The 23,734-nt window shown below is 46.7% G+C and overlaps 2 protein-coding genes across 6 annotated transcripts in view; one reads left to right on the top strand and one right to left on the bottom strand.

Moving 5' to 3' along the window:
- Positions 1 to 158: 158 nt before the first annotated feature.
- Positions 159 to 14,048, top strand: LENG1 (leukocyte receptor cluster member 1). The gene is made up of 4 exons (XM_061591338.1): positions 159 to 398; positions 3,948 to 4,121; positions 9,213 to 9,472; positions 11,629 to 14,048. The coding sequence occupies exons 1-4, from the start codon at positions 267 to 269 to the stop codon at positions 11,840 to 11,842; spliced, it is 780 nt and encodes a 259-aa protein (XP_061447322.1). The 5' UTR covers positions 159 to 266; the 3' UTR covers positions 11,843 to 14,048.
- The window catches only part of CNOT3 (CCR4-NOT transcription complex subunit 3), a 31,172-nt gene continuing 21,479 nt past the window's right edge, over positions 14,042 to 23,734 (bottom strand). For all 5 annotated transcript variants that reach the window (XM_061591333.1, XM_061591335.1, XM_061591334.1 and 2 more), the window contains 6 exons: positions 22,004 to 22,181; positions 21,621 to 21,720; positions 20,561 to 20,762; positions 16,791 to 16,923; positions 16,503 to 16,628; positions 14,042 to 15,348 (listed from right to left, as the gene is read on the bottom strand). In XM_061591333.1, coding sequence (XP_061447317.1) covers positions 15,250 to 15,348; positions 16,503 to 16,628; positions 16,791 to 16,923; positions 20,561 to 20,762; positions 21,621 to 21,720; positions 22,004 to 22,181 — 838 coding nt within the window. In that variant the 3' untranslated portion in view covers positions 14,042 to 15,249. The remainder of the gene's footprint in view (positions 15,349 to 16,502; positions 16,629 to 16,790; positions 16,924 to 20,560; positions 20,763 to 21,620; positions 21,721 to 22,003; positions 22,182 to 23,734) is intronic.

The following is a 23,734-nucleotide window of genomic DNA, read 5'->3' as shown; positions in this document are numbered from 1 at the left end:
ATGAATCAAGCGTCTGTGAGCCTACATCAATCATGTCATGGGATGAAATGAGTATAAGCCAATCAGAACCAAGTACGTGCTGACAGTTCGTCGGTTTGTAGACGGGCGTGCGATGACGTAGGCAAGCATGTACAAAGAAGGCGTGAGCTCGCCCCCAAACAGTAGCAAAGGGCGGGGCTATATTGCACCAATCGGAAAAAAGGCTGCAATACCGGAAACGGAATTCGAGAGTTTGAGAGCTTTGGAAAAAAGCAGCAACAGCTAGGATGAATATCCTTCCCAAGAAGTCTTGGCACGTGCGGAACAAAGACAATGTGGCCCGGGTCCGACGAGACGAGGCGGAGGCCGAAGCACAGCGGCAAAAGAGGGAGGCCCGAGCCCTGCTTGCTGAACAGGAGGCAAGTCGCCAAGGCGCACGCGCGAAGAGTTACGCATGCGCTATTTTCTAGGCCGGGGAAAGGAAGTTTTTTTAATTGCGGGTGTCTCGGAATCCATTCGATTCTGGTTGGGCTGAACCGTTGTGGGGGTGTATGAAGATGGGAGTGTTTGAATTATTGAGAAGGTTAAAATTGGAGGAGAGGGAGAAGTCGCCAGTTTTCTAAAATAAAAAGTGTGTCCGTGTGGTATATTATATATTGAGCCAGGTCTATGATGGCGACGTTGGGAAAGAAATATAACTGCATTTATGCTTCCAGATGGTCACAGCTGGTTTCTAATACGGTAGATATGGGAGATGAGGAGCGCTTGAAGAAAATGAGGGCCTTCTCTGTTCTGAAAGGGTCCCTGTGTTAGTGTCAGTTTTCTCCGTAAAGTGCCTTTTTTGTTCTATTTTCTTTTATTATTATTATTATTATTGATTTCTCCCCGACTCTTAAGACAATATTTAGTAATGATAAAGTGCATGACGGTGTAATACAAAAGCAGCTTCAGATTAAAATATATGAAAAGCCAGCAATCAAATCAATAAAAGTTTTAGCAAAGTATTTCAAAAGACTGTAAGGTCGTCTGTAAGAAGGGCAACAAGAGAGGGGGGCTAAATGGAGTTCTCCGGGGGAGGGAATCCACAGATGTGGGGTCTCTGCTGAAAAGACCCAGCCCCTGATGCCCCCAATTACTATAAAATTTGATGTAAAAATGCAAACATATAAAAGTCAAGTATAACAAACAATAATAAGCACCCAAATTCATATAACTATTGCAGAAACATGTTATATTAAATAAATTAATGAAAAAGGACTTAACATTTTCACATTTATCATTCCAAAATAAAACCAACATTGACAATTTGGCATGAATTTTGTTTTATATCAGGGGAGAGGCTTAGGTTTGTCCATAATATGTAATTTTTCCATTGTAGTGATGTCCCAGATTATAGCATCCTAATTTTGAAGGTGCGAGACTTGTTAGATAGGAGAGTATTCAAACGATGATCCCCCCAATCTGCAGCCTGAAGTGCTAGAATCCAGGAAAAGCTTTCCTACTTGGTTGTGCTGAATGAAAGAATAAACTGGCCCAAAGACTCAAGCTTGAAATTGCTGGGCTAAAACGTCTTAGCAAGATTGATTTTGCCCATTTGGGGCTCAATCAAGACGAAGTTTTTCTCTCCTACTGCCAATATTAAATTAGCAAAGGTCTGTTAACCCCCAGTTACTGCTGCTCTTGTGAATGTCACTCTGTTTATCCTATATACATCTGAGGACTGGAAAGTGGCAAATGTAACGCCAATCTTCAAAAAGGGATCCAGAGGGGATCCCGGAAATTACAGGCCAGTTAGCTTAACTTCTGTCCCTGGAAAACTGGTAGAAAGTATTATTAAAGCTAGATTAACTAAGCACATAGAAGAACAAGCCTTGCTGAAGCAGAGCCAGCATGGGTTCTGCAAGGGAAAGTCCTGTCTCAGTAACCTATTAGAATTCTTTGAGAGTGTCAACAAGCATATAGATAGAGGTGATCAAGTGGACATAGTGTACTTAGACTTTCAAAAAGCGTTTGACAAGGTATCTCACCAAAGGCTTCTGAGGAAGCTTAGCAGTCATGGAATAAGAGGAGAGGTCCTCTTGTGGATAAGAAATTGGTTAAGAAGCAGAAAGCAGAGACTAGGAATAAACGGACAGTTCTCCCAATGGAGGGCTGTAGAAAGTGGAGTCCCTCAAGGATCGGTATTGGGACCTGTACTTTTCAACTTGTTCATTAATGACCTAGAATTAGGAGTGAGCAGTGAAGTGGCCAAGTTTGCTGACGACACTAAATTGTTCAGGGTTGTTAAAACAAAAAGGGATTGCGAAGAGCTCCAAAAAGACCTCTCCAAACTGAGTGAATGGGCAGAAAAATGGCAAATGCAATTCAATATAAACAAGTGTAAAATTATGCATATTGGAGCAAAAAATCTTAATTTCACATATACGCTCATGGGGTCTGAACTGGCGGTGACCGACCAGGAGAGAGACCTCGGGGTTGTAGTGGACAGCACGATGAAAATGTCGACCCAGTGTGCGGCAGCTGTGAAAAAGGCAAATTCCATGCTAGCGATAATTAGGAAGGGTATTGAAAATAAAACAGCCGATATCATAATGCCATTGTATAAATCTATGGTGCGGCCGCATTTGGAATACTGTGTACAGTTCTGGTCGCCTCATCTCAAAAAGGATATTATAGAGTTGGAAAAGGTTCAGAAGAGGGCAACCAGAATGATCAAGGGGATGGAGCGACTCCCTTATGAGGAAAGGTTGCAGCATTTGGGGCTTTTTAGTTTAGAGAAAAGGCGGGTCAGAGGAGATATGATAGAAGTGTATAAAATTATGCATGGCATTGAGAAAGTGGATAGAGAAAAGTTCTTCTCCCTCTCTCATAATACTAGAACTCGTGGCCATTCAAAGAAGCTGAATGTTGGAAGATTCAGGACAGACAAAAGGAAGTAACTTCTTTACTCAGCGCATAGTTAAACTATGGAATTGCTCCCACAAGATGCAGTAATGGCCACCAGCTTGGATGGCTTTAAAAGAAGATTAGACAAATTCATGGAGGACAGGGCTATCAATGGCTACTAGCCGTGATGGCTGTGCTCTGCCACCCTAGTCAGAGGCAGCATGCTTCTGAAAACCAGTTGCCGGAAGCCTCAGGAGGGGAGAGTGTTCTTGCACTCGGGTCCTGCTTGCGGGCTTCCCCCAGGCACCTGGTTGGCCACTGTGAGAACAGGATGCTGGACTAGATGGGCCACTGGCCTGATCCAGCAGGCTCTTCTTATGTTCTTATGAGCATTACACAGCAATGTCACAGACATAAGATACTTCTTGCATTTCATACCTTTTTGTTGCCCCTCCTACTGCCCTATATTTTTTTCCTCTGTACCTGGGTGTGCATACATATATATATAAATCTGTTAACTACAGATAACGCTTCATGCATCAGATTAAATGGACTTTAGTCCACAGAAGCTTGGGCCACATAAATTGGATACCTTTAAAATGCCACAAGAATGTTTGTTGCTGTTCTTGTGTTCTTACTGCCCAGATGCATATGCTAACTGTATGCGCCATGTTGCTTCCTTTCCTAAAATGCTCAGGAAGAGGAGGCTCTTTTATCAGGAAGAAAACCCCCAATGATCTGCAAAGCCTTTGCTTTTTTGTTCATGATGCTTGGTCTTGACTTTTGTCAATCAAATTTCTTGCGAAAATGCATGAAATTACCTGAATTAAAAAGTGGAAAGTCTGATGGTCCCGTCCCCCCGGCAACCCTTAAAAAAAATAATCACACACACCCCCAATTTCTTCTTTGCCCCAGTGTTATCCTATCATCATTCCTATGTTCAGATAGATTTATCTTTAATTTGACTGTAGATTGGTTTGCTGGGACTGGGAAGGAGGAGACAGGCTGGGTACCATAGCAGAGCAAGGAGGTGATAAAGGCAGGGAAATGTTCCTTGGACAAATGTTCTCCTTTGATCCTAGGCCCGGACTGAATTCCTCCGTAAGAAAGCACGCCTGTCGGCCCCAGGAGGTGATAACGGCAACTTAGAAGTTCTCTCTTCAGGCGCCGAAGGGCCCTCGTGCCATCTCAATCTCTTTCAAGAGTTGGAAGAGAGTGGCAACAAAGAATATGAGGAGGAGAAGAGACGAGAGAAGGTAATGGCAGGAGGGGAGCTTGTGAAGACTTTCTTTCCTTTAGCCTGCAAACTCAGTGGTCTGGAGGGCTCTGACCCAGCCAGAGTGCACTATGGATCCCACTGCCCCACTTCCAAGAAATAGCTCTGGCAGAGCTGGTGTGGAGTTCTTGCTATCCTATGGCTGTGTGAGAGCAAAATATGGAGGGAACAGCTGCAGCACTAGGGAGCTGAAGAAGACCTGCCCTGGGAGTGAGTAACTGAGCACATCTGGGTGCTTGCTGCTCGCTTCTTTGGGTTGCTGTCTCTCGAGGCAGCTGAAGTCCTTGGTAAGTGCTGCAAGAACTGCCCTTGGGCGGCAGGTCTGCTGCTGGCAGGGTCGCCACCGAAGTGGCAACACCACTGGGGGATTCCCTTAGGGAGTCCTGAGGGCGAGGGCACTACCCCCTTCTATTACCTTTTTTATTATTTGTTTTCTGTTAAACCAGTATAGAGGAGATTGGTGGTGGGGAGGGTGTGTGGTGCATGTGTAGTTCCTGCACAGTGTGACAGTCTGTGCAGTGAACGGAATGATAGGAGAAAATTGCCAGATGCCTTCAGAGTGAGAGTCTGTCACTGGCAGAAGGCTGGCCCTCCCTGGGTGTGAGACAGGAGGGGGAGTAGATGGGCCCTGTGTGAAAATGTCTGAATGGGTATGACTGTTCCAAATTCTTGCAGAAGCCTACTGGGATAATTGGCTCCGGCAGGTTTTGTTGGTGGGCTTGAGTTGGGTCCATATCAGGTATTTAGGACAAGTCTTAGTACAGAGGAACATGGGTGATGCCACCCCAATTTCAGTGATCACGGGTAGAGGAAATTATAGCCATGGGGATGTGGTGAATTACTATAGAAGACGAGGGCAAGGCTATCTGCGCCTTGTTCCTTGCTGCCACTCCTCTCATGGAAGGGTTCCTCGTTGCTCATCTGCCAAGCCCACTGGCCTGTGTGTGTTGTTGAACGCCAGATTGGTACACAATAAGACCACTCTCATCCATGATCTGATTGTGGATGAAGGTGCCGATTTGGTGTGCATTACCGACACCTGGGTGGGTGAGCTGGGAGGAGTTGATCTGACCCAACTTTGCCCAGCTGGATACTCAGTGCAACACCAGCACAGGCTACAGGGATGGGGGGGGGGAGGAGTTGCTGTGGTCTACAGAACTTCCATCTCTGTCACCAGGAAACCACTCCATCTTGGAGCTGGCTGTGAGGGCTGCACCTGGTGTCGGGCTGAAGAGACAGTAAACTATGGTTGCTGCTGGTGTACCGTCCACCCTGCTGCCTGGCAGCTTCTCTGACCAAGCTGGCGGAGGCCATCTCGGCTGTGGTATTGGAAGAGCCCAAAACGATAGTGCTGGGTGATTTCAATGTCCATGCTGAGGCTGCCTCTAGTGTTCTGGCTCAGGACTTCATGGCCTCCATGACAACCATGGGGCTGTCTCAAGTTGTCACTGGCCCAACACATAGGGCAGGGCACACCCTCAACTTGATTTTTGCTCCAGATGGAGGAAGGGGTGGTGGATGTCATCGCATTCTCATGGTCAGATCACTTCCTGGTGAAGTTTAGACTTATGGCTCCGATCCTTCCCTGCAGGGGTGGTAGGCAGATTAAGATGGTCTGCCCCCAGAGACTAATGGAATCCACAGGATTCCTGAATGCCCTGGGGGAGTTCCCAGTAGATAGAGCAGGTGACCCTGTTGAAGCCCTTGTCATGCTGTGGAACAGCAAGGCACATCGGGCTCTTGATACGGTTGCCCCCGAGTGCTCTCTCCGGCATTGTGGAGCCTGGTTTGCACCTTGGTACACCAGTGAGCTAAGGGCAATAAAACAGGCTGGACAACGGCTAGAGCGCAAGTGGCGAAAGACGTGCTGTGAGGCTGATCGGGCATGAGTAAAACATCATAACCGTGCCTACTGTGTGGCGGTGAGGGTGGCGAAAAAGGCCCACTTCTCTGCCTCCATCGCATCCTCAAGTAGCCGTCCAGTGGAGCTTTTCCATATTGTCAGGGGACTGTTGACATCAACTCCAGGAAATGGAGTTTTAGACCCTTCGGAGACCCACTGTGAATTGTTTGCAAGGCACTTTGAGGGTAAAGTTGCTTGCCTCCATAGCAATCATGATGCCCCATCCACATCTACTGTAGTCCCCAATGAGGTGTCCAGTGCAACGTCTGCTGCAACTTCTTGGGAATGGTTTCAGTTGATGTGGCCTGATGACGTAGACAAGGTGCATACGATGATGCAGCCAGCAACGTGTTCTCTTGACCCTTGCCCTTCTTGGCTTATTAAAGCTTGCCGAGGGGGGTTGACCAAGTGGATCCAGGGTGTGGTCAATGCATCATTGCTGAGGGAGTGGTTCCAGCCGCCTTGAAAGAGGCTCCTGAAAAAGCCCACCCTGGACCCATTGGTTTGTGACAACTACCAACCGGTTGCAAATACCCCCTTTAGGGAAGGTGATTGAGATGGTTGTGGCGCAGCAATTGCAAGTACTCTTGGATGAAACAGATTATCTTGATGCATCCCAGTTTGGGTTTAGACCTGGTTATGGGACTGAATCGGCCTTGGTTGCCCTGATGGATGACCTTTATTGGGAGAAGGACGGGGAGTGTGACCCTGTTTTTCTTACTTGATCTCTCAGCGGCTTTTGATACCATTGACCATGGTATCCTTCTGGGCCGACTTGGTGAGCTGGGTATCGGAGGCAATGTTTTACAGTGGTTCCGATCCTATCTCCAGGGTCGCTCTCAGAGAATACCATTGGGTGACTGTCTTTCGGCCTCCTGGCAGTTGTGCTGTGGGGTGCCGCAGGGTACCATCTTACCCCCCATGCTGTTTAACTTCTATATGAAGCCCTTGGGAGCAGTCATCAGGAGATTTGGGGCAAGGTGTCAGCAGTATGCTGACGATACCCAGCTCTAGTTCTCCGTAACATCTGAATCGGGAGAGGCCATGCAAGCCCTGGACCGGTGCCTGGACTCGGTGGTGGACTACATGAGGGCCAATAAACTGAGTCTGAATCCTAGCAAGATGGAGGCACTGTGGGTTGGTGGTTCCCGAGTTCGGATAATTAGTAAGTTGCCTGCTTTGAATGGGGTCGTACTCCCTCTGAAAGAGCAGGTTTGTAGTCTGGGGGTGCTCCTGGATCCATCTTTGTCACTAGAACCCAGGTGACCTCAGTGGCTAGGAGTGCCTTTTACCAGCTTCAGCTGATGACAGCTGCGGCTGTTTCTGGACCAGGATAGCCTGACCACTGTTGTCCACACACTTGTAGCCTCCGGGCTGGATTACTGTAATGCAGTCCATGTGGGGCTGCCCTTGAGGTTGGTCGGAAGTTGCAGCTGGTGCAAAATGCGGCAGGTTATTGCCAACATGTCACCCCGCTGCTGAAAGAATTGCACTGGCTGCCCATTTGCTATCGGGCCAAGTTCAAGGTTCTAGTTTTGGTGTACAAAGCCCTATACAGCTTAGGACCAGGATACCTGAATCAGACCGTCTTACCCCTTATATACCCAGTCGATCACTGATCTCTGCAGGTGAGGGCCTCCTGCAGATACCTTCTTATCATGAGGTCCGTTCTGCACAACATAGGAAATGGACCTTTAATGTGGCGGTACCTACCCTGTGGAATTCACTCCCCTTAAATATTAGGCAGGCACCATCTCTGTTATCTTTTCAGTGCCTATTGAAGACTTTCCTCTTTCAACAAGTCTTTTAAGCTGAGACCTGTCCCAGTCTGCATCTGTGTTGGAATTGCTTTTTAATGTTTTTTTTTAAAAAAACATTTTTTCTAAACAATTTTTTTAAACTCTTTTTATTTAAGATGCTTTTAAAGCTTTTTAAAAAAATGTTTTTAAATTTGTTTTGTTTTAATGTGTTTTAAGGTCTGTTTTTATGATGTTTTAAAGTTTTTTTAGTGTTTTTGTTTGCCGCCCTGGGCTCCTGCTGGAAGGAAGGGCAGGATAAAAATCAATTAATTAATTAATTAATTAATTAATTAATTAATAGTAGCATAAATATTTAGGGATTTACATGTCTGTTAAAGAAATTGTGTTCCCACTTGCCTGGCTGATACATAGTGCTTGTTTGCCAGTTCATTTCCTTTGTGTTTTTACCCTCCCAGAAAATTCTGGCTTCCAGCTCCCCTTAGTCCTCTTAATCTCCACTGTTCCCACTCACCTGAGATGAGAACCTGTAGTGGACTCTTATTCTGGATTAAATAATTAATGTGGAATAATTAACATTGGGTTAAGCACTGTGGGGAGGAGAGCCTGGCTGGGAGTCCAGAGTCTGTGAGTTCAAATTCCCGCTCGGGTCTCCTGGGTGTAAAGGGACAGCTAAAGATCACCCCCACAGTGAGTGGCTCAGGGGTTACGTGCCCTGCCACCTGTGCAGCCGTGGACAAGCTGCACAGTCTCAAGGAGCCTAGTTGCCCCCCAGCTGGCAGTTGCAGACAAGGAAGGGGCTGGCTTGTGCAGCTGAGGCAAGCTGAGCAGGCCCTAGCCAGCTGGGAAGGACTAGCCTCAGAGGAAGGCAATGAAAAACCCCCTCTGAATACCACTTACCATGAAAACCCTATTTATAGGGTAGCCATAAATCAGGATCGACTTGAAGGCAGTCCATTTCCATTTCAGAATAATTAACTATATGTGCTGTAACCCAGGGAGATTTATCCCTATCTTACTGTTAGAATGGTAGAAATAGGGATTTTTTCCTTTCCATTCTTTACAAACCACCCCCCCTGCTGCAGCCTGTAAGTAGTAATTGGCAGGAAAAAATGTCCTGCACTGAAGTCCAGTGAATGGTCTGGGAGCACCCATGGTGTAACATGATTGAAGCTAAGTTTAACGCCCTCCATGTGTAACTCCCACCAATCACAGCCAGCATGGCCAGTGGTCAGGGATGAAGGGAGTTGTAGTCCAGCAACATCTTGAGGGCACTGCATTGGCTGCTTCTGCTATTGGTGGTCTGAGCTTTGTATAAGGGGAATCGGACTACAAGTAAACAATAGATGGAGCATTCTTGCATGTGTGGTGGTGAACAGTGCTTTGAGTGAATTCTTTTGGGTTTTCCCAGGAGCAGCAAGAAAAGGCTCTGGGTATCCTCACTTACTTGGGCCAGAGTGCAGCAGAAGCCCAGACTAGTCGTCCCTGGTACCAGGAGCTGCCACAACACAGCATGGCTGTCGCTAAAGATGAGAAGCTGAAAGGGAAGTTGGACCCCCTGGCCGAGATGGAAAGACATCTGCGTAAGAAGAAGGGATCCCACAAGAAAGATGGGAAGAAAGAAAAAGGGGAGCGACAGCAAAAAGAAAAAAGGAGAGCCCTGCCAGCTGGGTGCGTCTGGATATTATCCTTTAACAGTTTAGGGCCAAAGCACAGGAGTTGAGAGGTTTACTGCTTCTGCTTCCTGCTGGCTCCAAAATCCAGCTAGTCCCAAGCAACAAAACTCCCGTCCCTAGGAGGGAAAGGAAGACCACAGATGTGGGTGATACAACTTGAGCATTTCACATAGAACCTGCCTCCTCTTGAAGCAACTGAAAGAACGAAAACACTTTTGCACAAGAAAAAGTAAAGTTTAAGGCTGTGTATGGAGCACCAGTTACAATAAGGTTTAGGCAGTGGGTCAGTGAGTGAGAGGGATCGTTGTCTTGTGCCACCTCAAAGCTGCAGTAACTTGGCAAAGTAATAAAATCGACTCCTGCTCTGTTACAGGATGGGATGTGGGCTCTGAGGTGGTGGCGGTGGGGATTGAGTTGAACTGTAAACAGGAAGCACAGTCATTGATAGCCCTCTACTGGCCATACATGGAATACTGTCGTCAAGTGCTGGGAGGAGGATACAGGGCAGGTGTGGGAACCTTTGGCCCTCCAGATTTATTTATTTATTTTATTACATTTTTAGACCGCCCTATAGCAATAAGCTCCCAGGGCGGTGATGTTGTTCAGATGTTGCTGAACCACAACTCCCAGCAAGCAGAACCAATGGTTCCCCGCATCTGATAAAGGGAGAGATGGGCATAAAGCAGGGGTGGGGAATCTCCAGCCCACAGGCCTGGTTAACCCTCCAGACTGTGTTGGCCAAGCCACACATACCTCCCTCCACCTGACATCAGGTATGGGGCAGGTGAAGATGTGGCTGGGCTGAAAGGGGGGTTTACAGGCACTGCTGATCAATAGCAAAGCCCTGATAGTCAGCTGATTGGTGGGGCATGCATAGCCCGAGTCTTTGCCTGCAGGTTTGATTTCAAACTGGGCATAAATGGGCCACCTGACATCATTGTGAAGTCAGGTAATTGACAGATGAGCAACTTCACCCACCTGTCAAACTTTGCTTGTGCGATGCTGGGGGAGATGAGGATCCCTGGCCAAAAATCTTTTGTCTGAGGGCCAGATTCGAAGATTCTGAAGACCAGATCTAGCCCAGAGGCTCACTGGCCTATCACATGGGCATCTTCCTGCTGAATTTCCTCTTCTGTTTGAGGCTTGGTTTAACTAGGCTGCTTCTTTTGCTTGTCTCCCTCTGTGCATGGCTGCTCTTGGGTCCCAGGGCATGGTCTGAAGGCACTTGCTAACACCAGTCTTGCTCAAGTGAAACTGGTCTGGACCTACTCATTTTCTGGATAGGAGGCAGGAACCCAGTGCTTATGCCCCACACGTGCCACGGTAGGATATAAATGCAGTAAAGTTGCCAGAGTGTGAAACAGCTGTTACTAGAAAGTAGACTGTATCAGAAAACTGTCTTGTGCCAAATATAATTGTCCATCTAGTTCAGTATTGTGTATGTTGGCTGGCCGTGGCACTCTGGCAGAAAAGGGCCTTCCCTGTGCTACCTGAAACTTTTAGGTACAATGAGGGAAGCTGGGATCCAAAGGTTGGGAAAGGCTGCTCTACCACTGAGCTTGTTCCCTCCCCTATATTGTAACGATAATGGCCGCCTTGATCTCCCCAAACATCAGTTCTTCTAGTATTAGAACCACTAACTGCAGGACTAGAGCACAAAACGGACAGTAGTGTAGGAACGACACAAACAAGTGACCGATTTGGGCATATTTGCGCCTGTCTTGAGTCCTGTGGGTGGGAAGGTAAGGATTAAAGACGTTTCCTGGATTCCATGTACACTTCAGTTTCTAAACCAGGGATAAGGAATCTTAGGCCTGCTGGTCAAATTTAGCCCTCCAGGCTTTGTTATTTGGCTCATGAGACTCTTTCCAGGCCACACACCCCTCACTAGCCCTGCTTTGTGCCTTTGTTGAATGTTTTTGCCTGGCTTGAATTTGTTCTTGAACTCAGATAATGCTTCTTGCTTCCCTGGTTTGAAGGATAGAGAGGGATGTGTGAGTGGGAATAAACTAGTCTATTGTACGAAGGTACAAATCACAGGTCTTGCTTTGCCCATCAGTGGCATGTCTCCCCCCCCCCCGCAAGAAAAATATGGCCCTTGAGCTGAAAAAGGTTTCCTGCTCCTTTTCTAAACCCTCATTTCCTTTGCAGTCCTGCCCCTTCACCTGCATCATCCTCATTGGAGCAATTGCGCCAGGAACGGCTGCGCCGTGAGCAAGTAGAGCGAGCCCGTGCAGAAACCCTTCTTGCCCAGAAAGCAGGCACGCACCCACTCCAGGAAGAGGAAATGGATGAAAGAAAACGTGGTTACAACTCACAGTTCAACCCTCAACTGGCAAGAAAGAGGGTCTGGGAACTGCAATGAGGTGGTGTGCCAGTGAGATAATAGCAGCAGCAATGTGTTGGGGAAACGGGACCTTATCCCTGGTTCTTATAGCCTAGTGTCAAACAGAGGAATGCTGAAAGAGTTAACTTTTCTTCTTTGAAGGATAGCTGCAGAAATATGCATTATTTTCTTCTTGCTCAGTGCAGCATACTTCATGGACAATCTCTGGCAAATTATAAACAATAATCAGAACTGGTCTGATGAAGATGTTTTGGCATGGGGTTCTGTGGTACAGCTTACCACTATTGTTTGGGACAATACTGTCTGGGACAGTGATGAGCCACCAGCCACTCAATAAACCTATTTGTTGAGTACTTGGTACCTTCCTGGCACATGGATCAAACTCTGCCTCTTTATAGCATCCCCTGCTTCAAGAGCTCACCTGTCCCTAGTCTTCCTCAAGGAAATCAATGTAGTCCAAACTCTAGAAATGTCCATTATGCAGGATATGGATGTTTTGAATTGGATTATGCACCTGAAAAGCCCTGAACTGGTGCTTTGTGTTCATCAGTCTCCACCAGAAGTAGTAGCCGTGTTCTCCTCTCATAAAATATGAAGGCAAGGAGTGAAGCTGGAGTTGTTTGTAGCTGCTCCCGGCAGTAAAAAATATCCATATGCTATTATGTTTACAGCTCTCACAAATGCTTGGGGGTGGAACTCCATGAGAAAGCAAGCCCAAGCATGTCTTCTAGAACAGACAGACCCTGGCTGAGGACATGCCTCCATCTCCCGTACCTGCTACACTCAATTATCACCTGCTCCTAACATAGGGGAAGGGCAAAAACCAGTCCCCCCTCCCTCAGCCATCCGAGTTGTTGCTGTGATTAAATGATCCTTCTTTACATAACAGCCTGCACACAGTAAAATAGAGTAAGAATTTTAGCCAAGTCTTCTCACTTTGTCTTGCTCAGGTTTTTTGCGGGGAGAGGGAGACTAGGAGAGAACCACATCTAGATACACAACTATGAAATAGCTGCATAATCCAGGAAGACTTTTACTGCCTCCCCTGCTGTTTGTGTAGGCCTAAACAGAAGAGAAACAACTTGTGATAAGGAGGGTGTACAGAAGGTAACGGATAAAAATGTAAAGGGGCTTACAAAGTAGGACACAGCAGCAAGGAAATAGGGTTTGAGATAAAAGGATTCTAAACCACCAAATTTCACAGAGGAACACAGTATGTATCTCTCATTCGTCTTGGGTTCCAGTGATAGATTATATATGGTTATTACCACTTAATATTCTTTTTAGCTAATGTGGCACACACAGCATCTGCTGTTCCAAGAACCAAATGCCCCCAAGGGAGCTGCAGGCTCCTGCATCATTCAGACATGATAAATACATTGCTCTCATTCAAACTCCACCAAACAAAATTTCCTTCCCTCTCTTTGCAGTCTGCCAGACTTATTAGCTGGTCCCCCCACCCCCAATGGTTTGGACTCCCCTCACCCCAGCCAGTAGGACCAATGCTCAGGGATGACAGGAGTAGTTGTCCAACATGAGAAGGGAGCGAGCTTTCCTATCCCTGCTATATATGACTATGGTAGAAATTAAGGACAAAGGTGGGCTCCTAATGCCCTCCATCAAGGGCTTAAACCTGGAAGCAGCAATAGAGTGCTTCTCAACAGAGGAACTGACACGTCAAAGTTCATGGTGAGACAAGGCATGGAAATAAGCTTCCATCTAAATGTTTTTAGAAGTTCCTACCCTTTCTGCTTTTATGTATGCTTGAAACCGGTATTGCAGGCAATGCTGGTTGAAGTCTCAGCAATCTGAAAGATCTCTGAGTAAAGCTTTTAGTTATTATGCTTTAACACAGTTCCTTTTCTAGTCAGGGGAAAAGGCTAAAATAATGGGGGGGAAACAGCTTTAAGGAGAGCCGTCTGGAGAGTTCAGCAACAAAGAGGATACAAACTTCAGAGTATATGCAAATTTCTACATGAAAATTGCTTTTCTCTTGTCATCTTATTAGCCTCCATGCAAGTAGTGCCAGGGGGAAGATCTAGGCAGCCATAAGGCATGACCCCTCAAACACTAAATATTAAAACACCACCCCTTGAGCCAGAGCCCTGATGCTTCTGTGATGCAGAAAGAGAAAGCATGGTTATTGATTTTTTTTAAACCATTTGTTCTACCCCCCACCGTTTTGTCTGCCCTTTCTCTACAAGAGAAGAAGAACACTCATATAAAACTATTTATTCATAAATATTTTCCAAAACGAAAATAGGCTTACGAAAAAATATCTTAAACAGCGGTGTGGGCAGGGTGCTCCAGTTCAGGGTGCTGGATGAGGAGAAAGAGAGATGGGTGCGACACAGCAGTATTCCCATCCCTCCCCCAGGTCTCCCCAAGTCTTTCCCCTCCAATCAGGAATAAATTGCAAGTCATCAAGGGGAAGGGTCTCTCTGTGGGAGGAGCAGCAGATAAGATACGAGCTTGGATACCAAATTTAGGGTGGCAACAAAATTTTGGACGGAGGGGTTAGGGAGAGAAGCAGCAATGGATTGGGGGGGGGGAAGACTCTCTTGAGTCAAATTTCCAGTAAGGAAAGGGAGTTTGGGGATTTTTCCAAACAAAAGTGATGAGGGGGGACATGTAATGTCCATCTGCCCTCAACAGCATCACTTGCAGAAGCAAGTGAAAATTATGGCAGCCTATAAAATGTTAACAGAAGGTACCAGTCCACAAAAATATTTTGTACTGGGATGTTTTCCAGGAATCATCTGGCTTTCCCAATTTGTAATAACTTAGCATTTTGGCTTTTTGCCAAATCCAGCAATGACAACTGGGCAAAGGTTCGAGCAATATCTCCATGAACTGTTCCCAACACTTCTGCCTATAAGGGGATATTTATGGGGTCCTACCCCTCAATGTCACGGGTATATAATGGTAGCCAAATAGGAGATGAGATCTGCACTGGGGGAGGAGGTGGGGCAAAGAAATTGTGTTTGCTGCAATAGGGATTTGGGGGGGGGGCATAGGTTCTCTGATCTAGAAGACACAAAAATGCAGATTGGGGGAAGATCACTCTTATGGTGGGATTCTCAAATTCTTTTTTAATCTCCACTCCCTCACCCAAATCTGGTGCACATGAAGGGAGTTTTCCTCATTTTTTTCTGTCCTCTTCGTATGCATTACAGGCGGAAGAGAGCAAGGAAAAGGCCGAAGAGAATCCCGCCTCTGCCGCCCCTCCTCCGTCCCGTGGTCACTTTTAAAACTTGCATGCATTTTTTTAAACGTGCGGCTGGCCCCATCCCCCCCATGGTTGTAACGGGAGGGGGGAAGATGGGATGAGCTGGGGGATTGGTTGGTCTTCCTTTGCTGCTGCCCCTAGCGCACCGCGTTGTCTCTGGAAGGAAGGCTTGGCACCCCCTGCTGGCCCCAGGGCATCACTGCAGGTCCCGGTCTTCCAGGTAGCGGTATTCAAAGGTGAAACCCTCCTTTTTGCGCTGGCCCCATTTCTCATAGTCAAAGTAGATGTAAGTGCCCTGGGCAGAAACAGAGAGCAAAAGTATATTTTATTTTTTTTTAGGAAAAAAGCTTGGCCAGAAAGGAAGAGCCAGAACAAACAGCAACTGTGTTCTCCTGCTAGCTTCCCAGTAAGAAAGAAGGGCTTGGGGGGGGAGGGCTTTTAGGCCCTAGTCTCATTCCTTCTTAACGCACACACAAAATTTACTCAAAAGTTTCTGACTCTCAGTGTCTGGGAAAGAGACCCCTCAATGCCTTGTACCACATTGGGGGAAGGGATGGAAGATTTTTTTTACCTCAGAAAACCCATTTTGTTCATGTGTGTGAAGCAAGCAGAAGTATACAGACCTCCACCTCTATATCTTTGGACTATGGGAAATGTCACACTCGGGTGCTTAAGTGTCTTGTGGAAGATACCATAAACTACACAGCTCCCGAGAACCACAATTTTTTTTTTTTTGCTTTTACTAGATGCAAATACCTCTTACACCATCTACCAACATCCACCCACACCCCTGCTGTTCCCCCACTGATGACTCTAGGACCTAGAAGAACAAGACCCACCCTTCCAGATTTCTACCAGGCTAGGGAGTATAGTTAATGCTTCCTTTGAAGCTCGCCCTGCCCCACTCAGAAAGAGAACACACTGAAGAAAGCTAATAAGGATAGCAGTCCCAACAGGGCCAGCGCAAACTTCCGTGCTCTAAGCCCTGCCCTCACGTGCATTCAACCCAAATAACATTCTCATGGGAGTAATGTTGACATAACCGGCTCAAATGTTATCAACGAGAAACGCTAGGGTTTAACAGTTAAAAGTTCCTATGCCTTGCCTGGTTCCTTATTTCTATCCCCTCACCCATTTTTTGCATTCTTCTCTTTCTATGAAAGAAGGGCCATAGCTCAGTGGTAGAGCATCACCTGTCCATGCAGAAGGTCCCGACTGGTTCAGTTCCCAGCATCTCCAAGTAGGGTTCGGATTAATCCCTGCCCGAAAACCTGGGAGGGCTTTGCCAGACAGTGCAGACAATGTTGAACTGGATAGACCAATGGTCTGACTCAGTATAATGCAGCTTCCTATGTTCCCAAGATGGTACATGGGGGTGGGCGGGAATTCATTGGCTGGGCCTACTACCCCCTCCCCCCCCATGTGCTGTTCTGTGGTCACTTCCCTCACCTGCTCAAATTCGTCAGTGATGGTCTTGGGTTCTTCATGCCGCTGGAACCACATCATGTACTTGGTGTGGAAGCGCCACGACTGCTTCTTCAGTGCCTTCGCTGCCAGGTATTGTGCCTTCGTGCCCTTCAAAGCAGAAGGGGGACAGAATAGGGCTGTGGGATATACTTCAGTCCCAGTCCCAGGGTGGGAGGGGATGTTCCTCATGGACAGAGAACACAGCCCCTGAATGCCCCAATGGGTGGGGAGGGGAGGGGGAAAAAGGAGAGACAGTCTTGTACGCATTACCTCCAGATAGTAGAAGATGAAGAAAAGGGTCTCTGTAGAGAGGCGCTGGTAGAACTCCACGGTATCAGAGTGTGGGGGAGGCATCTGGTGGTGGTATGGAGGGGTCGGGCAGGGGTTTCGTGGTAGATATTGCCTGTGGAGGAAGGAGGGGGGTGAAGAAAGGGAAAGAATGAGTGCAAGAAAATTTAAGAATCTTGGCTTTCATCTCCAACCTGGTGGTAGTGATCCCCCACCTCTTAGATGCACGAGCACACACACACACGGCTAAACCCTGAAGCCCAGGTATTTGGCCCTAATGTGGACTGTTGTTTTTAACTGGCGGCTCTGCTGCAATCACGGCCTGGCCCAAGGCTCCTTCACCTCACAACTGGCTGAAGTTTATTTCAGGAGAGAATTGCGGAGGGGAGAAAACAGAAGACACACAGATGAGTTACTAATGTGGTCTTTAAAGGCTGGAGACAAAAAAAAAAGAGGGAAAGGAAGAGTCTTTCCAAAAAGGCAAATATGCCAGGGTTTAGGGAGCAGGCAAAGGGTGAAATACAGTTTTGTTGATGGGAAAGACCACAGCAAGTGGGTGAGACCTCTCAGGCCAACATCTGCTCATGTTCCATCCAGCAAATCAAGAGTTCTGACCAGCCATGCCTTCTCCCTTGCTGGAGGACCCTAGCATTCTCTTTCCCAGCATCCCTTGGCCTAACCCAGTGCTTTTCAAACTGTGGGCCAGGACCTCCCACCAGTGGGCCTTGGGTCACTTTCAGGTGGCCCTCAGAGCCATAGCCTGCCCCACCCCCTAGCTACACCACAGCCTTTTAGCTGGGCCAGCGTCAGCACCAGCAGCTCTTTGCATGTAGAGTAAAAGTGGCTGGGAGACAGAGAATTTCAAGGAGGAAGCGTGGGGGGGGGGGAAGGATGGGAGGAAGATCTCCCTTCTCAGAGGGGGAAGAGCCAGAGGAGGTGTTGAAGGAAATGAGAAAGTGAGATAAAAGGTTAAGGAAATGAGAAAGTGAGATAAAAGGTTAAGGAAATGAGAAAGTGAGATAAAAGGTTAATATTTATTAGTAATAAACAGGCAGACTGGAAACAGAAAGGAACAAGATAAAAGGGAGAAACTGTTATAGGAAGGAGTGAATATAACAATGTTAGGGAGGATGGATAAAAAAAATTGCAGTTTTGGGTAATGGGGGGATAAGGTACAAGTTGAGTGTGGAAGGAAAATGGGAGAAGGAATTTGCTAACCAGGTGGTCGTGTGAAGGGGAAAATATCAGAGAAAATTTTTTCTCTGTTTCAGGGCTCTGGATCAGCAAGTTCTGCCTATGTAAGAAAATCCCTCCTGGATCAAGGCAAAGGCCCATCTGCTCCAGCATCCTGTTCTCATAATGGCCACCAGATGCTAATGGGAGCCCACAAGGAGGACCTGAGTGGAAAAGCACTTTTTCTCCCTGCAGTTTCCAGCAAGTGGCAATTGGAAGCATGCAGCCTCCGCCCCTGGAGGCAAAGCATAAAGCAGGGAGACCGAGTCACAATACTTCCAGAGCAGATGTCTGTACTTAGCTGGAGGGACACCGAGAAATGGAACTCCTTGCCACAAGGAAAACACAGTGGCAAAGCATTTAGCGATTTCCAAAGATGGATTAGATATCAGCAGACAATAAGGTCAGCGACTGCCGCCATCTACCACCATTTTGTGCCTGGTGGGTGTCAGTAGTCTTCAGCCATCTCAAGGGAGCCCCTTGAGGGTAGAAAGCCAGAGAACCCCTTGTCTAACCCTTTCTCCATCTCAGGGCATATACTCAAGATTACAGGCTGGTTATACCCTTTTTATGTGTTTAGAGCTTTTGCATACCATTTCCTGTCACAGATGGCCTTGAAGTATTTTACATATGCTGCAATGGAGAGACTGTGGTGGGACTATCAAAGGGAAAGCTTTTCCATCTGTCCCGCCCCACCCCCCAACCAGGCACTGGGAAGGAGGAGTTGCTCCCGCTCTCTCCGACATCTCTCTGGGGATTGCCCTAACCCTTTTGGCAGGGAAATGGCAATGGCCTGCCTTCAAGACGATACTGACTTATGGCGACCGTATGAATAGAGTTTTCATGGTAAGCAGTATTCAGAGGGGGTTTACCATTGCCTTCCTCTGAGGCTGAGAGGCACTGACTGGCCCAAGGTCACCCAGTGAGCTTCATGGCTGTGTGGGGATTCGAACCCTGGTCTCCCAGGTCATAGTCCAACACCTTAACCACTACACCACACTGAATATATTTTAGTCTTCTTATACATTTTTGTAAGTTGTATTTTGGAGGGAGTTCCAATTATCCTTTCCATTTTCTTCTGTGAGCTGCCTTGAGGGCCTTTCTTGGTCAAAAGGCAGCACAGAAATAAACAACCAAACAATATCAGTACAAATAATATACTACAGTTAAATCATCAACTGGATAACTGTAATCATAATGCATTCAACAATACAAAAGAAAATTAAAGGCTAAAAATAATTAAAACATGGCCTTCAAAAGCTTCAGAAAAAAGATGCGTCTTCGCCATGCAACCACACCCTCAATATTCTAGCCATCTATGCCTCTAGGGGGAGGGAGTTCCATTACAGGTGCCTCTATGGAGAAGACCTTACGCTGAGTCCCCACATGACAGGCTTCCCCTGTCCTTGAGACTATAAGCAGGGCTTTGCACACTAATCTGAGGCCTTGAGTCCCAGACATTAAGGACTTTATATGTTAGGGTTAGCATCTTGAATTGGGCCTGGTAATATAGGCAGCCAGGGCAGAATTTGCAAGACCGGTATTATGCAACATCAGCCAAAAGTACCAGTCAGTACTCTGTTTGTTTCAGTTTGTTTACTGGCCCTCATCCAACCCACTACTGCCTCCAGGCATCAGTTCAAGATCAACACAGCTGCATCTGGATCAAACGACACAGAGCTGGGTACCATCAGCATATTTATGGCACAGAGTTCCAAACCCCCAGTGACCACACCCAATAGTTCATATTAAATAGCATTAGAAAAGGTGGGACCTTGCAGGACCCAACAGCACAATTGCCATTGGGCTGAGCACAAATCACCCAACGTTGCTCTCTAGGAACAACCCTGCAGTTAGGAGCAGAACCACTATCACCATGACTCCAACTCCCAGCCCACAGAGCTGCTCCACGAGGATACGATGGCTGACGGCATCAAAAGCTGCTGAGAGATCAAAGACAATCCCCCGTCCCTCTTCCAACACATGTTGTTGATCAGAACCAATGCCATCTTGGTGCTGAAACAGGGCCTGAAGGTAACCTGCTTCATCCAGGTGTATCTGCAGTTGCACAGCCATGGCCACAACCCTCTTGAATACCTTGCCCCAAAATACCGGCCATTGGGCAGTAGATGTTTTAAATCCTTAGGGTCTCGGAAGGGCCTAAAGGACAAACATCAGCAAGTGCCTGTTGGTTCTTCTCTACACCTAGTCAGAGCATCCCCATACCCCGTTATCTCCCCCTGCCCATGATACTATTGGTCTGCATGTGTGACATGCTTAAGGCTGAAAGGTGGGGCTCTGCCTACCCTTTCGGTGCATGGTTCAGGACGGAAGACAGCTGTGTTAGCGGTGTGCAAACCGGATGAACAATTTACAGTACAGAGAACTCTGAAGCTGATGCTCTGAAAGCAACAGCATCACTACTAAATTACCTTATTTTCCCAGGAGAACAAAGATCCTGGGCCAGCTCACTCCCTCTCCCCCACCACCACCCACAAGACCAGGGGAAACCTTCTTACCGGATCCTTTCCGAATCAGAAGGATGAGGCATGTGGTGCCAGGCAGCCTCCTCCATGGCCTGTTGGTAGTGCTGCTCCTTAGTGAGAGGCACAGGCCCCAGTGGGCACACCCCAAGTGAAAGGGGGATGTTCACCTCAGACAGCTGGATGGGGGGCTGGTTGGAGGTTGGCTGGGAGGTCGTGTTAGCTATTAAGATGTCAGCTGGAAGGGAAAATGGGAAAGAGAACCACTCAAGAGGTGACTCGACACCCACCCTCAGTATACCATTCAAGTGAACCTGGCCTAGAATGCCTCCTTTTATGCAGGTCATCATCATCCTTCTGAAGCCCTCCCTCCCCTCTCTCATTCTAACAATGTGTGCCTTGATCCATCAAGAATTTATTAATTTATTTTCATTTATTAAATTTGTTAGACGCCCATCTGGCAGGGGTTATCCTGCCACTCTGGGCGACGTACAATAAAATACAAGTGCATCCCATAAAAACATAAGCAGAAAAGAAGAATTACCCTTGATACCATCTCTTAAAGGCTGCTACAGATTACAGCACAGGAGTGCTGATCACTCTACTCAGAACGTAAAAAAAAAAAGACAATTCCATTTCTTCTCCAAAATGCCTTCCACCTCTTGCACAGGCCCACAGCTTTATTGTCCACAATAAAAAATGTTATCTTATGGTATGTTGTCCTCTTTACTTCGTCACTTGGAACCTTGGTGAAAAGGTTAGCAACTAAAAGCTCCTGAGCCAATTTTTTGGCCCAGAGAAATTTATTCATGCATATTTATATCAAGCCTTTCTTGTGAATTGGATGGCCACCTGCTCTTCAACTGCCAACACAAAGGATAAGCAGAGAGAGTGAAATCTATAGCAAAAGGACTTGCCAGTAAAAAAGGATTTGTTTTTTAGAGAAGAGATTGATATAGTCTTAAAAATCACCATCTCACATGCAGAGTGGCCATCCTTTAGTTTCTGTTCAGGTTGTCAAACACACAGAATGCTGAAGGGCTCAAGAGATACACATCTGGACTGTGGAGGCAAAGGCCCCTCTCCCCACACTTACTCCTTTCAGCAAGATGAAGAGATGACACAGGATCCTCTATGCTAGAGCTGATAGCTGCCCTCTCGGCCATGGACTTCAGCGTACTTAGAGGCTCAGGTGTCTGCAGAACGTTTAAACGAGAAATGGGAAAAAGAGGGGTGGGGGCAGGAAGTTGTTTTCAAGAACCCTGCTGCAAAAATTAAGATTTATCAAAGCTTACTGGGAGGCCAGTCATTTTCTTGAGAGGATAACATGGGACAAATATGCCCACATACATCAGCCCAAGTTCCTTAGAGGAAGGAGGGCTAAAAAAAAAAAAAAGGGTAACAAGATTAAATCTATTCTTCCCTAGCTGCACTAGCAAGTCTAGACGTGGTATTGCTGTAGCAAGGATGGCCTCTCACCTTGATCTCTGCTGTGGAGCTGAACTGGGGTGGTCCGTTGAGCAGGGTCTGGGAGGGTTTGCTGTCAGAGAAGCTGGGCGTGGGCGAGGCAGGAGGGTTGGCAGTCAGAGGCACCAGGAGACTGGATCCAGTGCTGTTGTTGCCACTAGTTGGCTGTGTAGCTGTGCTGGGCTCTTTCCTGCCAAAGGAGGCGAGATGGACAGATGCAAAAGTTTGTGAGGATAGCATGCCCCCCAAAGCCAAGACCCAATCTCCAGCCACAGCCACACATCAGGTTAAGCTGTGGGATTTTTAAGATAACAGCAATATCTGAGGATTACTACTGAAAGGGCTCCACGTAGCAACAAACATCAAGTTTGTTTATACTGCAAATTTTTTTCCATTTGAGCTATTCATGGTCCAGCCTGTATGCATAATTCCATAAAATGGCAGAGAAAAGCACAGAATGCAGTATTAGATTCAGAACATTGCTTTGAGTCTCAGCTTCTTTTCATTAAATTCCTAGGCCTCCTGCCGCCCTGGGCTCCTGCTGGGAGGAAGGGTGGGATATAAATCAAATAAATAAATAAATAGACCTCACGATTACAAAATATTCTTTTGACTGTGCATACGGGCAATGCCTGTCAAAATCTTAAGAGCCAGACAGGTTGTTGAGTAAGATTTGGCTGTGGCCTCTCCATAGCTTCTTGCTCCATTTCCATGCCTAGCAAAATCCAAACCAAATAGAAAAAAAAAATAAAATACAGAATTGGACAGATTACCAAGTTTACATAATTCATATAAGTCTCTTTTATGGACTCAGAATTTATTTTTATACATAGGCTTGGACATAAAGCACAAGAAGAAGCTATGCAGGACCCTGAAACTGTCTCTGGATCCCAGGAAGTCATATTGAGTCCACTTAGGGCTTAAAAGCAGGGTGGCAAATGCCTGGTGAAAGCTCAGAAACCCTAAGGTCTAGAAACTTGTTTCTTCTCCTTGCCCTGTTAAATGAGAGATGAGACTCTCAGTGCGTTGCACCCAACAATATTTGTCTTTTTCAGAGCTTGGGTGAAATCGCAAAACACAGCCTGGACCTTAGCAAAAGTATCACTTTAGGCATAGCTATCCATGAACAATTATGTTCCACCATACACACAAGGAGAGAAACTCAGTTTTTAGGATTTCCAAAGTGAATCTGGCACTCCATCAGGAGATGAGGAAATATGATGGGTTTGTTTTATATTTAATTTCACTTTAGAGTCAAAAGGTGTACAAAATGGTAGGCTTCACTATAAGCTGGGATGGAAGGGAAGGGTTGCTGTTGTTCACTATGTTTCAGAGGGATCCTATAAGAATCTCCACGCTGAAGTTGCTCTGGGGAAAAGGGAAGTTCCAGACTATCTTTAGGAAGATCAACTTAAAAAGTCTACAAAATTAGTTAGATATTAGGCAAGGGGCACATAAAGGATACTGACTGAATTTGGAGAGATGCAATGGTCATATATCATAAGTTCAGAGCCAACATTGTTTAAGTCTAATTTAGATAGGATGAAAGTACTGTGGATTGGGAAATCTGCTGACCTAGACACAGGCTTACATCCAGCTTTGGTACACACAGGTAGGGTGGGGTGGCAAAATAATGTATTCCCTGTGGGGCTGACTTTATAGGAGGCTTGGAAAATTCGTTTGGCACAAGATGCAGCTGCCACACTGCTTGTGGGAGCCAGGTGTTCAGAACACAGATGCTGT

This window comes from Rhineura floridana, chromosome 11 (assembly GCF_030035675.1).
Source record: "Rhineura floridana isolate rRhiFlo1 chromosome 11, rRhiFlo1.hap2, whole genome shotgun sequence".
NCBI lineage: Eukaryota > Metazoa > Chordata > Lepidosauria > Squamata > Rhineuridae > Rhineura > Rhineura floridana.
The sequence above is the reverse complement of the archived record's forward strand: the minus strand, read 5'-3'. Positions and strand labels throughout refer to the sequence as shown.

What these genes read in the sequence shown, in the direction of transcription:
- LENG1 (XM_061591338.1), top strand. Translation starts at nt 267, where the DNA reads ATGAATATCCTTCCCAAGAAGTCTTGGCACGTGCGGAACAAAGACAAT. An exon ending in CCCTGCTTGCTGAACAGGAG is followed by an intron (nt 399 to 3,947) that starts GCAAGTCGCCAA and finishes CTTTGATCCTAG; the next exon opens with GCCCGGACTGAATTCCTCCG. An exon ending in AGGAGAGCCCTGCCAGCTGG is followed by an intron (nt 9,473 to 11,628) that starts GTGCGTCTGGAT and finishes TTTCCTTTGCAG; the next exon opens with TCCTGCCCCTTCACCTGCAT.